Source organism: Galeopterus variegatus, unplaced genomic scaffold, assembly GCF_000696425.1.
Source record: "Galeopterus variegatus unplaced genomic scaffold, G_variegatus-3.0.2 Scaffold1722, whole genome shotgun sequence".
Taxonomy (NCBI): domain Eukaryota; kingdom Metazoa; phylum Chordata; class Mammalia; order Dermoptera; family Cynocephalidae; genus Galeopterus; species Galeopterus variegatus.
This window is the reverse complement of record NW_007727833.1, coordinates 91,550-106,829: the sequence shown is the minus strand read 5'-3', so window position 1 is coordinate 106,829 and position 15,280 is coordinate 91,550. Positions and strand designations below refer to the sequence as shown.

The 15,280-nt window shown below is 38.4% G+C and overlaps 1 protein-coding gene across 1 annotated transcript in view; it reads left to right on the top strand.

The window, feature by feature from the left end:
* Positions 1–15,280, top strand: part of PELI2 (pellino E3 ubiquitin protein ligase family member 2) — a 136,734-nt gene that overhangs the window by 117,569 nt on the left and 3,885 nt on the right. Inside the window, exons 4-5 of the mRNA XM_008578580.1 lie at positions 8,362–8,559; positions 10,273–10,461. Coding sequence (XP_008576802.1) covers positions 8,362–8,559; positions 10,273–10,461 — 387 coding nt within the window. The remainder of the gene's footprint in view (positions 1–8,361; positions 8,560–10,272; positions 10,462–15,280) is intronic.

The following is a 15,280-nucleotide window of genomic DNA, read 5'->3' as shown; positions in this document are numbered from 1 at the left end:
GGGCGCAACACCGAGGGTTGCGATCCCGTTGCCGGTCCCGGTCTGGTACGGGCGCAACACTGAGGGTTGCGATCCATTGCCGGACACGAAAAAAGACAAAAAGGAAAAAAAAAAAAAAAAAGCCAGCATATTCAAAATATTTTCCAAATAACACTTGAATCAAAGTACAATTATAGACCATTCTGAAAATAACAGTGGAAGCATTATGTAACAAAACTCATGGGATGTGGCTGCTTCTTACTCAGAAGAAAATGCCTTAAGTCCTTTTATTATTTTTTTTAAAAAATGAATGAATGAAAATCAAACAACTAAACATTTATCTCAAAAATTCTTTTTAAAAAAATGACTCAGGATGGGATGGGTTTAGAAATAATTTTAGTGGTATATAATAGAAAGTCCAGAAATATATCAAAAGAATGCATGAGGAAGGAAATAAATAATCATCAATAAATGAATTAAAAAGGAAGAGAATTAATAAATATAACCAAGGTTTGGTACATTAAAACAACAGAAAATTTAAATTTAGGCTAATAAAGGAAAAAAGGAAACGTAAGTTGGGAGTAATGAGGGTTTGCATTTAAATTATTAAATAAATAATGTGAAGCAAATGTTAAAAGTATGATGGATACTGACACTATGTCCTGTGCTTAATAAATTTAGAGAGAATAACCATTTCTATGTGGAAGTGAAGGAACAAAAAGTCCTAGAACACACTTTAGGAGAACTCATATTCTTGGAGTGGAGAAGGATTAATAACAAATGAAGAAATAAATTTTATTTTACACATCTTAGCTTCTTTGTGAAGGTCAAGAAAATTAAATGGCAAACTAGGGAAAATTTAGGCAACAAATCAAGTAGACGAAGAATTGATACCTGTAATATATGAATTTCTTTTCCCATACTTTAAAAAATAGACAACAAAATGTGTCATTCTAAAAAGAAGAAATATAAATGGCCAATAAAAATATAAATGATTTTTGTCTATTTTAATAAAAAACTAGAAATCTACATTTCCAGCAGTAGGTGAGAATGGTTACAGTTTGGTATAGTTAGATGCAAAACACTGTGTAGCCATTACATGATTATTAAATAGGAAATACGATAAGTGAGAACAGGCAAATGCCCAGACCATACTTTATTTTTTATATGCACACACACACATATAAACATATCTATGAAAGAGAGATGAGACTAGAAAGAAATGCCCTAGCTCTTCTACCCTGTTTTCTGTAACATCTTGAAGTACACGACAAATCTGGACCACCTACATCAGTCCTTTTTGTCAAGAAAGAAATAAAATTCTATATCATTTAAAAATATATTGGCAGTGGTTGTGAACATCAGCACCTCAGACTGATAAGAAACAGCCTAAAGCAAAATCATCTTTGTCTAAACTTTCAAACTTTGGGACAAATATCTGCTTTTCTTGTATCCATCACATTTAAAATTAATAGTACAAATGGTATAAATTAGCCATCTGGGAAAAAAAGTTGTGTCAGCACCTCACAACATAAAATTTCAAGTAGATCAAAGATTTAAAGATTTTTTTTTTAATTAAGCAGAAGTATTAGAAGAAAATATAGGGAATTATCCTGGTTGTGTCAGCACCTCACAACATAAAATTTCAAGTAGATCAAAGATTTAAAGATTTTTTTTTAATTAAGCAGAAGTATTAGAAGAAAATATAGGGAATTATCCTGTAACTTCAAAATTATGAGACAAAACCCACAAACCATAAAAGAAATGGTTCATAAATTTTGTCTTTTAGATAGTTAAATTTCTGTTTGGTCAAAAGATAATAAAATAAAAACAAAAGGCAGATGGCAAGTGAGGGGATCATAAAGGGTTAATGTTTCAAATATCTGAGGTACTCCTAGAAACAGCTGAGGAAAAGAACTACAGTCAAACAGACAAATGGAAAAAGATTTGGCAGTTCATCAAAAAGAGAAAATAAATAGCTTTCAAAAATAAGAAAATATGGTCAACCTCACTTATATAAAGAGAGGTGTGAATTAAAATCACACAGAGATACCATTCTTCACTTACAGATTTGCAGAAATCCAAAAGGTTTTGTCAAAGATGTGAGGGAAACAGATGCTCTCTTACATCCTATAAATTGGTGTAACCTCTATGGGGTAATGATTTGGAAATACTTATGAAAAATACAAAATGATTGCATGGTTTGACTCAGCTCTTCTTTTTATAGAGATTTACCCCAGGGGTATCCTTACATACCTGCAAAATGACATTTGTATAAAGTTATTGCTCAAAGCATTGCTTAATAGCAAAAAAGATTGGAAACAACCTAAATGTCTTTCAGTAGGGGACCAGTTCAGTAAATTTGGTACAGCTACATAGTGTAGTTCTCCAAGGCAGTAAAACAGAATAAGGAAACACTTTATGTGTGGACACGGAAAGTGCTACAAACATATTAAATGAATTATATATTAATGTTGTATTGTTAAGTATATTAAGTCATATTGATAGTATTATATTCAGTTAAGACTACTTAATGTTAAATATTAATAAATTGAATAACTTATTAAACATACTAAATAATATGAAATATATTAAATGTTAAATTACTATTGTTAAATGCTTTAAATAATGCTCATATGCATTAAAAATCTCTAAAAGGATAAACAAGATATTAGCAGTTGTCTTTGTGGGGAAGGGAACTGGGTTGGTGGTATACAGGGAGATATTTCACACTTTTTGATTTTGGAACAGTGTGAATGTGTTAGCTATTAAAAGAAAAACGCCAAAAAAAACCTCACAATCCTAGACATACACACAGACAGATGAAATACAGATAGATATGATCACAGACATGGACATAGTTATAAGTGCCAGTTTGAACTCAAAAGAAAGATTTATCAGATTTGGGCAAAATATTAACAGTAGTTTTACTCTCTATGCCATTCCATTTTATAATCTTTTAAATGTCTTTTCTTCTCATCCTATCAAAGCAAATCTCTTCCTAATAAGTATATTCATATACTTCCCTGTTGATATATTTATGGAACTCCACAATTATTTCTTTTTTTTATTACTTACCAAAATTATGCTTTTTCAATTTATAATACTTTTTTAGCACTTACTGTAGTGAAGACTTATAAGATTTTTCTTACTACTTATAGTAAAGATTTGTAAGAGTTTTTTACATGGATACAGAGGATTCTTAATACTTTAAAAAGTTAATCAAGAATATTTGATAACTGTCAGTGATGTTTTTTACCACTTAAAATCAAAAGTTTACTGGGTTGGCACATGTAATAGGTAAGTCAAATACTATTCAAATGGGAGATACTGAATTTCTTTAAGGAGAATCTTGTTTCTTAGTAATTTTTCAAAATTTCATGTAGTACAGGTTGAATATTCCTTATGCAAAATGCTTGGGACCAGAAGTTTTTTAGATTTTGGTATATTTGCATTATTATACTTACCAGTTGGCCATCCCTAATCAGAAAATACAAAAGCTAAAAAAGTTTCAAATTTTGGAGCATTTTGGATTCCAGATTTTTGGATTAGGGATGCTCCACTTGTCTCTTCAGTGACATGTTGTGACATGTGTCCTCTTCACTATTGTACAGACACATTCTGCTCAAATTGTTCACTTTCTTCCTTCTCATCTCTGCAGTATGAATTAAAGATTTAGTTGGCTTTCTTTAACTTCCTGTTACTAACTTATAAGTGCTTTATGTGTATTTCCCATTTTGTCAGACAGAATGGGAAGACTATTGAAAGACTGACGATTTAATAAATTAATAATTTTTTAAACTGCAAGTCCATAACAATGAATAATATAATGACCATTCTTACATTTTGGTGTCACTGCTTCGATTTGTGCTAAAACACCAGTAGTTTTCCCCACCATTGCTTTAGCACCCAACACAGTGGAAAAGGTAAATGGCTCTTCGTTTTATTATGAAAGGAATTTTGGCCTCATGGACCTGGACCCCTTGACAGGGTCTCAGAGACCATCAGTGGTTCATGGACCACCCTCTGAGAAAAACCAATTTATACCCACCTCTTAATTACATAGCTGAGAAAGCTGGGTCTTTGAAAGGAAAAGTAACTTGTACTAAGGTCGGAGAAAGCATTCGTGGCAGAACTGAGGTTTAGGTTTCCTGAGTTCCTCATTCTCTACACAGTACCAGCTCAACCTCTCTAAATAAAGCATAGAAAGCCAAAGAAAAATGTATATATTTTTAAGAAAACATCACACATTTATCATTTTTATTAAAAAGACAAGCTCATTTTAAATTTTTTCCTCTTTTTAGCAGGTTTATGTGTCCAAAACTACCACTGACAAAAAGCACTGAAGCATTCACATTTCTCAAGTATGGACCTTCGTGTGGAGGGCTGTTCATTATTAAAAAGACAAGCTCATTTTAAATTTTTTCCTCTTTTTAGCAGGTTTATGTGTCCAAACCTACCACTGACAAAAAGCACTGAAGCATTCACATTTCTCAAGTATGGACCTTCGTGTGGAGGGCTGTTCGTTTTGGCCATTCCCATTAAAGTGACTTCTAGGTTAACTGAGGATCTAAAAGCCGAACATCAGAATGAATCACAAAGGATCCTTGTGCCGCGTTTCCCACAGTGGAATCAGATAGTGGGCTCAGAACTTGGAAATATTATTGCAACGCTAGATCTGAATTTAGGGGCTGGATTGATTAGGTGTGAGAAAGTCTGAATTAATATAACCAGAATAAGATCTTAGTAATTATTTTGTGGAGAAGGAAGAATGAAAGAAAGGCAAGAGAGAAGAGCCTAAAAAGAAAGTAAAATATGAAGAAGAAAGCTAGTGCGTGGAAGGAATGAGAGGAAGTGGTGGAATGTCTCACAAGAGTCCCTGCGGTGCAGTGTGGTGCCACACGCACGTTGACCGCAGGGGCAGGAGACTGGCTGGGTCCCGCAGCCAGTGCGAAGTGGTCTTTTTCCCCTCCCATTTCTTAATTTCACAGGCTTTGAGCCTGGGTGCCATGATGCCTTATGTTTTGGGTTTGGTTTTTGTTTGTTTGGCTTTTAATTCGATGGTTTACGTAGTTTTAGAAAAAAAAAAAAAAAAAAAAAAAAGAAAGTAAAATATGAAGAAGGAAGCTAGTGCGTGGAAGGAATGAGAGGAAGTGGTGGAATGTCTCACAAGAGTCCCTGCGGTGCAGTGTGGTGCCACACGCACATTGACCACAGGGGCAGGAGACTGGCTGGGTCCCGCAGCCAGTGCAAAGTGGTCTTTTTCCCCTCCCATTTCTTAATTTCACAGGCTTTGAGCCTGGGTGCCATGATGCCTTATGTTTTGGGTTTGGTTTTTGTTTAGTTTGGCTTTTAATTCGATGGTTTACGTAGTTTTAGATGGTGACATTTAATTAGCATCTGTTTAGATAAGAGAAAAATGTTAAAGAATATCTACATTTTTTCAGTATGTTGAAACATTATATGCATGTGTGTGTGTTTCACAGCATTCAAGTTCACTGTCACAATCCTCTGTCATTTTCTTTTCTTGGGTATTTACTGTGTCAGATACTCATCTGCTGCTGGGGGTAGGGAGCTAAGGCTCCCTTCTCATGGAGTCTGCATTCTAGAGGAGACAGACCACAAATGAGCAAGCATTCCAGGCAGAGAAACACCAAGTGCAAAGAACCCAAGTCAACAAGCAGCAGAGAGGAGGAGGGGGTGAAATGAGATGAACAGGAGAGGGAGGGCCTTCCGGCCAGGTGAAGAGTTTGGGTTTTATTCTAAGGATTTGGGGAAGCTGTCAGCACATTTTAAGCAGGGGAGAGATAAAATCTAATTTATATTTTTGTGAGATATCTCTAACTACTGTATGGGGAAGAATCTAGAAGACAAGTATGAAAACAGGGAGACCAGTTTGGAGGCTAAGGAAATGGAATCCAAGTAAGAGAAGATGGTAACTGGAACTAAGATCACACAAGTGGAAGAACTGGAGATGTGTTTTGGAGGTACAGGTGACAGGGTTTCTACAGAGGGCTGAGGTGGGTGCGGAGGAAGGGAAGAAACAAGGATAATTCTTGGGTTTGAATTTTAGCCTGAGCAAATTGGATGCCAGACAGTCGGTGACATAGGGAAATCCAGGGGCTGAAAGGGGGTCCAAGTGGAGACTGGGAGTGCTAGTCTGATGCTCAGGGGAGAGATGAGGGCTTTGAGGCTAATAAATGGGATTTAATGAGATTACTAGGGAAATAACAGAAAGAGAAGAGAAGGGGGGGGCTATTTACCAACTAGCCTAGAAGTGGTTCATTATTTTATTACCAGATACAGGGTACCAGGGAACGCTGGCTCATTATAAGCCCTGGATTTAGGAATATGTTGATACTTGGAGCAGTAGCATGAGTGGTTTCAATAGAGTCGTAGGAAGGGAAGCTCGGTTTGAGTGGGTTGAGGAGGGAAGTTAAAGAGATGGGTGAGAAATGGAAGGAGTAACTAGTGACAGTTTTGCTAAGAAGTATTGCTGTGAAGTGAATCAGAGAAGTGAGGCTAGAGCTTGAGGGTTGCTTACAGGTGAAGGAAAGTGTTTTTTAAAGATGGGAGGCTAGTCAGAGCAGGGCTATTCAAACTGTGCTCCATGAACAGTGAAATGTATGCAACAGTACAGAATAACACTACTGTGAAAATTGACAAGGTAGCGTTTGGAAACTTACATAGCAGTTTGGCATTGCTGAAACATCTGAGCATAGATCATTTTTCTAGTACTCATTTTTGTTGTGTTTTTTAAAGGTATCAGTGACAGGTTGAAATTTAAAACGAAAACAAACAAACTGGTCCTTTAACCACAGGATTTGAGAAACTCCAGAATGTGTTTAAGAGCCAATGGCATGATCTAGTGTAAAGGGAAAAATTGATAATTCAGGAGAGAGAGGAGATTATATCAGGAGCAAAGTCCTTGGGAAGAGGAGAATATTGTTCTTGGGTAGGAGCAATAACATTCCATACTTATCATAGGAGGGAAGTCAGAACATAAAGTTACAGATGCAGGGAGGTGGGTAATTGGTGGAGGAAAGGTGAGGGAGGTCCTTCCAGCTGCTTCAGTACCATCTTACCTGTACTGGCTTCAGCTCACATCCAGGCAAACCCAACTTTTCTTATCAATATAAAATCTAAAGTACTGAATGGGGAAAAATTCTCACTATAGCTACTATATGAATATCAGCACTCTATGAATATCACATGAAATTCAGAAACGTCTTGGCTTGTCTGCATGACTGCCTTTAAAATAATGTGGTGTTGATTCAGTAGTCAAAAGAATGGTCAGTCAGGCTGTAAGTTTACTACATTGAGTGATTTATCAGTAGCAAAGTGACTTAGATTTTTTTCCTGGCAAAAGCAACATGAGGCTTGTGTTCTAAAGTATAAAATTTTATTAGCCTTCCTAGAGGTTAGATTTAAATGGAAGTGAATTGATAAGCAAATTTTATGTGACTAGTCAGGTAATTATCATGATTTAAAATAAATGATCCTAGCAGTATATTCCAGTTGGAATAAAATTTCATGTTTTACAGTCAATTTCAGTTAATTTATCAAGACATTAATTTATTTGGATGAACTCAGAATGTAGCCCTTCTGGAAGAGAGGAGTTTCTGTAGCCGAGAATGAGCAGTGTGACATTCTAGGAGAGGGTGGTTTTAGCTTTGAGTTTATAACAGAGCTTGAAAATTTTTTGCCCTCTTCCATGAGGTTGACAGAAACTCGTATAACTTCGTATAATGTATGCTATACGAAGTTATTACGTATTTAAAATCCTGTGGACTAACAGGTGTAAAGTTCCAGTTAAGCTAGATGATAAGTTCCTGGTATCTGCTGTACAACATTGTACCTAAAGGTGAAAATTACTGTATTGTGTACTCAAATATTTGTTAAGAGAGTAGATCTCATGTTGTGTTCATACCACAATAAATAAAGTAGAAATTTTTTTAAAAAATCTGATAGTTACCATAATATCTCCCTTAGTTAAATAGGGAAAGGGGTACAACTAAAAATTTTTCATTAAAGTTCCAGTTAAGCTAGATGATAAGTTCCTGGTATCTGCTGTACAACATTGTACCTAAAGGCAAAAATTACTGTATTGTGTACTCAAATATTTGTTAAGAGAGTAGATCTCATGTTGTGTTCATACCACAATAAATAAAGTAGAAATTTTTTTTAAAAGTCTGATAGTTACCATAATATCTCCCTTAGTTAAATAGGGAAAGGGGTACAACTAAAAATTTTTCATTAAATTCTGACCCTCACAGCAAATAGAATGAATGTTAAAGGGATCCTGAACACCCATTCCATGGGGAGAAAATATGGTAACCTGATATTTTTCAAGTGAATCATGAGCGTATTTGATTTATTTAGGTGGGCAGATCAACAGAAAGCCCTATCGACTTCGTTGTTACAGACACAATTTCTGGTGGTCAGAACAATGACGAAGCCCAAATCACACAGAGCACCATCTCCAGGTTCGCCTGCAGGATAGTGTGTGACAGGAATGAGCCGTACACAGCACGGATATTTGCAGCCGGATTTGACTCTTCCAAAAACATATTTCTTGGAGTAAGTACTGTTTATTAGTCTGTTATTTCAAGAAAAACACCCATTACTATGGCATAGAACATTTCATTGGCTTTGCGTGATTAGTTAGATTCTGAGATTTCACCCTTCAGGTGGCCAGTTGGAAAAGCTATTATTAAAAATCTGAATTATTACTTGCGATATTTGCTATATTAGTTATAATAATGCAGTAATTACTTTCTTAAAAGTGTATGTATTAACATTGTGCATAATGTATTGGTGGTAGATTTAAGAGGTATATTTCAGAGAGAAAAATAAATGGCCAAATCTAGACCATTAGAGCTCAAAGGAAAGTGTTACTGAGTTATTTATCCATTCATTCAAAAATGTTTTATTGAGTGTTTGCTGTGTTCCACACTGGATGATATAGATGTAAAAACTCCTGCCCTCACAGGGTTTCCTTGTAAATGAACCCCAAAAGTTTTAGTGAATATCCAGTTTTAATATAGTTCTCTTTTGAATTAGGATATTTTGCAGGAGGAAAAAAACCAAAAAACACTCAAAATGGCCTAAACAATAATGAGAATGCATTGTCCCACATAAGAAGAAGCACCAAGGAAGGCCAGCTCCAGGGCTGGTTGACGCAGTGTGTCCGCAACACTTAGGGACACAGGTTCTCTTTGTCTTGCCCTCTGCCTCTCTTGGAGCGCCAGCCTCCACAGGGAAGGTCTTGTGTCTGAGAGCTGGCCCCCGGCTCCCGCAATTCCGGACATCCCCTGCAACGTGACAACTTCCAGCCAAAGAGGCAAAGAGGTGGCAGCAGGGGAGCTGTTTCCTCCTCGTCTCTTCTTACAGCACAGAGACCTTTTCTGGAATTCTCCCAGACGTCATCCATGTCTCACTGGCTAGATCCCAGTAATGTGACCACCCCCCTACACCAGCCATTGGGAAGAGGGCTGCGATAATTGGTTTATACTAATCAGGATTTATACCCACCTCCCCCCAACATTTGAACAGTATCTGGTCTCTATCACCAAGAAGAAAAGGGGCATCGCTGTGGCACAGGCAACCAAGAATGTCTGTCTTGCCATTATATCAAGCTGCTTTTGCCTCCTACCTTTGAGGATATAAACAGTGGTTTGTATGAAAACATAATGGCCTCAACTTGATGGCTTAACGTTTTTAGAAATTTTGTACTTTTATGATTTTTTAAGATTTTTTTTTATGACTGTCTTTCCTTCTGTATCCAGATAATGCATGCATATAAAAAGCATTCATCCTACTCTAAATTTTTAGATAGCAGGATAAAAGCCATGGACAAGTCCAACTGAAGACAGGAAACATGCTAGATTTCTGGAATCACATGGGGCAGCTGGGGGGTATTAAAAAGAATCTGTGAGGAAGAAGTGGAATGTGTGTCCACTGACAAATCATTCTTCTATTTTAGTGCTTCTTGCATATTGTCAGAATACTTGCATATTCTTGTGATTATTAGCTTTAAATAGGAAATGAAAATTTATCACTTTCCTCCCTTCTGCACCTACATAGTATTTTAAAGAGATTCCAGAATACCTTCATTTGGGGGCAGTCACTTTTGGGGGATTTTTGGCAGCTGGACGTATGGGGATCCAAACCAGTGACCTTGGTGTTACAAGGCTGCACCCTAACCAGCTGAGCTAACCAGGCAGCCCCAGAACCTCTTCATTTTAAAAGTCATCTTAGCGTGCTTTTTCTGTTCTGTGGTGTGCTCTCCAGGAAAAGGCAGCAAAGTGGAAAAACCCTGATGGCCACATGGATGGGCTCACTACGAATGGTGTCCTGGTGATGCATCCAAGAGGGGGCTTCACTGAGGAGTCCCAGCCCGGGGTGTGGCGTGAGATCTCCGTCTGCGGGGATGTGTATACTTTGCGAGAAACCAGGTCGGCCCAGCAGAGGGGAAAGCTGGTGAGTGGGTTTCACTGTGGAAAATGTGCCACACTACACAAACCTAACTCGAGGACTGTCATTCTCCTCCCTGAAGAGCCTCTGAACATGTACGTGCGCTGTGTACCATGACCCAGGAAAATGATAATTCTTTCCACAAGCACCCGAAGTAAGACGGAAATGGCCTTATTTTCCTTAATGATTAAGCTTTTCCCATAGTGGAAGTAAATTTTCTTTTGCTCCTTACTGCCTTAAAAGCATAATCTTTTGTTGTATACCTCACCACAGAATTCTACTTAAATTCACTTTAAGGAGTATAAACTTATTTTTAGTGTAAAAATTTGCTGATTTAGAAAGACCCTGAGCAGTCCAAAACCAATTAGTGAAAATTATGAATTTAAGTATTATTTATTAGACTTTCTGGATCTCAGAAATCATTGTTGGCATTTTTTTCTTGAGTTCTTAATAAAAAAAATGAACACAGAATTCTCTGTATTGTTCACCAAAATCATAGTTACAACTTTTACTTGAAATGATTCATATACTGCATTGACCTGGCATGTTAATATTTTCCTATAAATATCACCACTTATCCCCATGCCCTAAAGCAATTGGTTTTTAAACCCTTTCTTCTATGGAGAATAATTATAATCCCTTAAATGGAAAACTTTGGGTTTCTGATCTTGCCATAGCTATGTGCACAGCCACTGAAAGATTCTTGGTAAACTATTGACTCCCGTGCTTTTAATTAATTGCTAGGTAGAAGCCAGACCAAGAGGGAGCAAATGTCTTTTTCCAGAAACTAGAAAAGAGAGAGTTCTTCAAAACCTCCACAGAAAAATGTATAGGGAATAGAGGATGGCATCTGGCATTTTTCAGAGAGAAAGGTGATAACCAAATGTTTCTAAGATGGAAAAAGAAGATGGGGGACTGTTTTACTAATCTAGTTTGCTGCTCTGTACTGTATATTTGTATTTAGGGAATTATTTTTATTTCTGTTTTATGCCGTTATTCAGCTACAGGCACAGCTTCTGTGTTTCGCAATAAAGCCTAGTCTTGGAGCATCATGGCTGAATAAATATGAGAAGCATTTTCTAAGAAAGGCCAAGCAAATTCAATAAAGTTTGTTTAAGCACTTTTCAAGAAATTATAACAGGGAAGGGAATGCAAAAGCATTTTTTCCAAGTAAATTTTTGTTTCTGCTCATCAGATAGCTTTACTCAAGTCTGACCTAGATTGGCTGAACTAGTTATTAATCATTATAAAAGCAAGAGCAAAAAGTCAGTAAATGGTGGCTGGTGCAGACACTGCATTAACATTTCAGAGATATTAGCTCATTTAATCTGCACAGTAGCCCTCTAAGGGAAGTAGAATTATCCCCATTTCTTGGATGAGGAAGGTGTGGCATAGAGAAGTTAAATATTGCCTAGTGTCATGGAGTTAGAAGGTGGCAGCAGATGGGATTCAAACTTGGGTCCCCCTGATTACAAGTCGGGACTCCGAATTGCCAGTCAGTACCATTTGGTGGGGAACCATGCCCAGCTCTCACCTGAGATGGTACACCCCAGTGCATTTGCGTCCCTGGGGAAATATAAAGCATGTGCTGGAATCCATGCAGAACTGGCCTGTCCAGGAGGGCATATCAGGAGATGAGTCTCTTGTCTGCTGAGGTAGTAACCCACCTCAGGCAGCTGTGTGTGCCAGAGAATTTTACAGTGCTTCTGAAAAGAAAGAACTCCAAAAATGGCTTGCACCAACGGGTTGTATTAATATATAGACTAATTTTGAAGTTAGTCCCTGTAAGTGACACTTAGATCTATGTACAGTCGTGCTGTACTGTTTGAGAGCATATGGTTAACCTGGCCAGTGATAAAGGTTTCCATCAGTCTGATCTTAGGCTTGCAGGAGACTCTGAGTGGATACACCCTCCCTGCAATATCCTCTTGTTAACCTCTGGAGAACAGTTTAACTCTGTTCTCAAGGAAAGCCTACTGATTTTTTAGCTTCTGTTTCAATTCATGACCCTTTGGTCGTCTGATACATGTTGCTGGTGGCATTTCATGTAAATTATTTCTATCTGGAGATTAGATTTTTGGGGACAGTCTCTGGTAGTACTCTTCATTTGCAATCTAATGGGGAATGAAGTGATATGATAAAAGTCTGGAATATTTGTTTGTTATAATAGTAGTACGTGCCCCCTGTTCTCAGGGTGTGGAGTTCATGGAAGGTTTTGTATTAATATCATACTTAGCATTTGATATTAATCAATATACTAATGTGTTTTAACAACAAATCACCATTTTTTTGTTTTTATCAGTACAACAACTGATGGAACCTTAGTACTTTGTACTTAACGTTATTAATTAAATGTGGGGGAGTGTCTTCAGAAGCTCAACCTTCTGAATAAATAAATAGGTGAATGGAATTTGAATTGTGTCCTACTCATTTAGCTAATTAATGATAACATATGGTAACATTTATAATACTGCTCTAGGAGGCTCTTGAGTATTTTATTGAATTATATTTGAGGTATTTTATTAAGCTCTACTGGCTTTGTATAAAATTAAGTAAATTCAGTTAACTTGATTTGCTTACCTAATTTTAGGTAAATTATAAAAATAGCTACAGAGTTACTGTGTGCAGGCTCTACCAAGTTTACATTAATTCTATTTCAGGTGTTGCTGACAGCAACCTGGAAGGTCAGTGTTGTTGTTATTGCCATTTACTGATGAGGAAACTGGGGTTTAATGGGTTCAGTCACTTGCTAATGAGTGGCGGATGGGGGGTTGAATTCTCTATACTGTGCTTAGAAAGTTGCTATTTAAGGACCAATAGGTTTTAACTGTCTTTTACTTCCACAACACTGTCAATTCCTGTGCCTTTTCATAGCTTTTAATCTTTTTTTTTTTGGTAGAATTTAAAAAATAAAATCTGAGCCCATGCCTCTGCACAGTGGCTAAGGGTGTATGTATCTTTGCCATGCTACTTCCTGCACACTATATTCTGGAGAAAAACTATACATTTTGTTCACAGAGATATCGCACAATAAATAACAATTTAAAGGAAAACAGGCTACTTTTTTGAGCAGCCACCATCTATGAATGGTTTTGAAGTCAGGCCACCAGGTTAAAGTCCTAGTTTCACCACTTAGTGGATCTGTGGTCTTGAATCAGTGACTTAACCTCTCTGTGCCTGGCATCCACATCTACTAAATTGGAATAATACTAGTACATGTCTTAATAGGATCACTGTGAGAGCTAAGTAAGTTTGGTACCTGGAAAGGATTAGAACAGTGCTGTACACAGGAATGCTTTGTAATGGCTTAGTTGTTATTACTTAAGCAGGAGCTAGAGGCTGGGGATCCAGCAGTGAACACGATGTCCAGGCTCTGCCCTTGAATTGTGTAGTGGGGAGAAGGTCACAGACTGGGCAACGAGTCTTCAGATCAGCAAGTACAATGTGATGAACACAGCCATAGAGAATGTACTGGAAGGTACAGGAGTCCCTTGGAGGAACATTTACCCTAGACGTAGGAGCCAAGGGTGTATGGAAAATGAAAGACCAGAGACCTAAAATTTATGGTAAGACTTTGTCATTTACCAAGAACTGCCCTGCAAGAAGGAAAGAGAGGGTTGTTGAGCAGCTGTTGGCTGGGTCCTCACCAAGTCTCAGTTTTTTACCACATCAGAATTACTCTTTTAGACACAGTTACATCCTGAAATGAGACCTCCTCTGAGAATTGCCTGTGGTCAGCAAGGGGGAGGAGAGACCATGGGGTACTCAGTATGACAGTGGGGTAGGGAGCGAGCTTCAGCAAACTCAAAAAAGGCTTTTGAAAGGGGCAATAGTGTTTGTCCTGCACAGTATTAAGATTTATCATTTTGTTAGGACTTTAACTTTTTCAAATTACTGATATGTGGTACTCCCTCATTAGGGAGGGCTGATTTCTTCATTAAAGGAAAACTTCCAGGACAAAGTGACATCCAAGCAAGACCTGAATGATAAGCAGGAGTTGCCAGGCCCAGGGGTAGAGTTGGGGTGGGAGGGCTGTGCGGAGCGTTCTAGGCAGAGGTCGCTCTTGCACGTGCCCATGGGCAATCTACGTTAGCGCATTCATAGCTGCCCGCTGGGGCAGTCCTGGTTCATAGGAAGAGTGGTTGCATCATGAGTGACCTTTTAAGCTCATTAAAAGTTTGGGCTTGATCCTGAGGGCAGTGGAGAGCTGGCAGTGTCCTGTGAACCAGAAGTTGATAGCATTTCTGGCTCTTCCTATACCTCTTTCTTTCCTTTCTATGGTTCTTTTCCTCCACCCCAGCCTTCAGCTGACAGTACAGTGAGGCATGGTCAGCAGTTCCTTCTGCTTCCATGTGCTGATGCGTGCCAAGCCCTGCGGGTATACCAGTGACACCGCAGAGCCCCTGGTGGGAGCCCTCAATCCCTTGCCTGCCCCAGGACCCTGCCTGGGTGGTCTCATCCATTCCCACCCAGATGCTGATGAATCCCAGATCTGTTTCTCTCAGCCAGCTCCGCCTCCCAGGCTGCGTCCACCTGAGCCTGGTGTGCGGACACTGCACCACCTCAGGGGCAGCACACCCACCCTCAACTCACTGTCTCGTCCCCCAAATGCTCCATATCTCCTGTATTCCCATCTGTGGAAAGCCCCGTTTTACCTACAGAACGAGATGCGTGAAAGTCTTTCTTCCTCAGATCAGGAGCTAATTCCTTAGCATCTAATCCCCACACCTTGCATCTGATACTCCCTTTGTTCAGGTGCTCATACCTGCTTTGCCTAGAGAGCGAACCCCCCCCCCCCCCCGTCCCCCCCCCCCCCCCCCCCCCC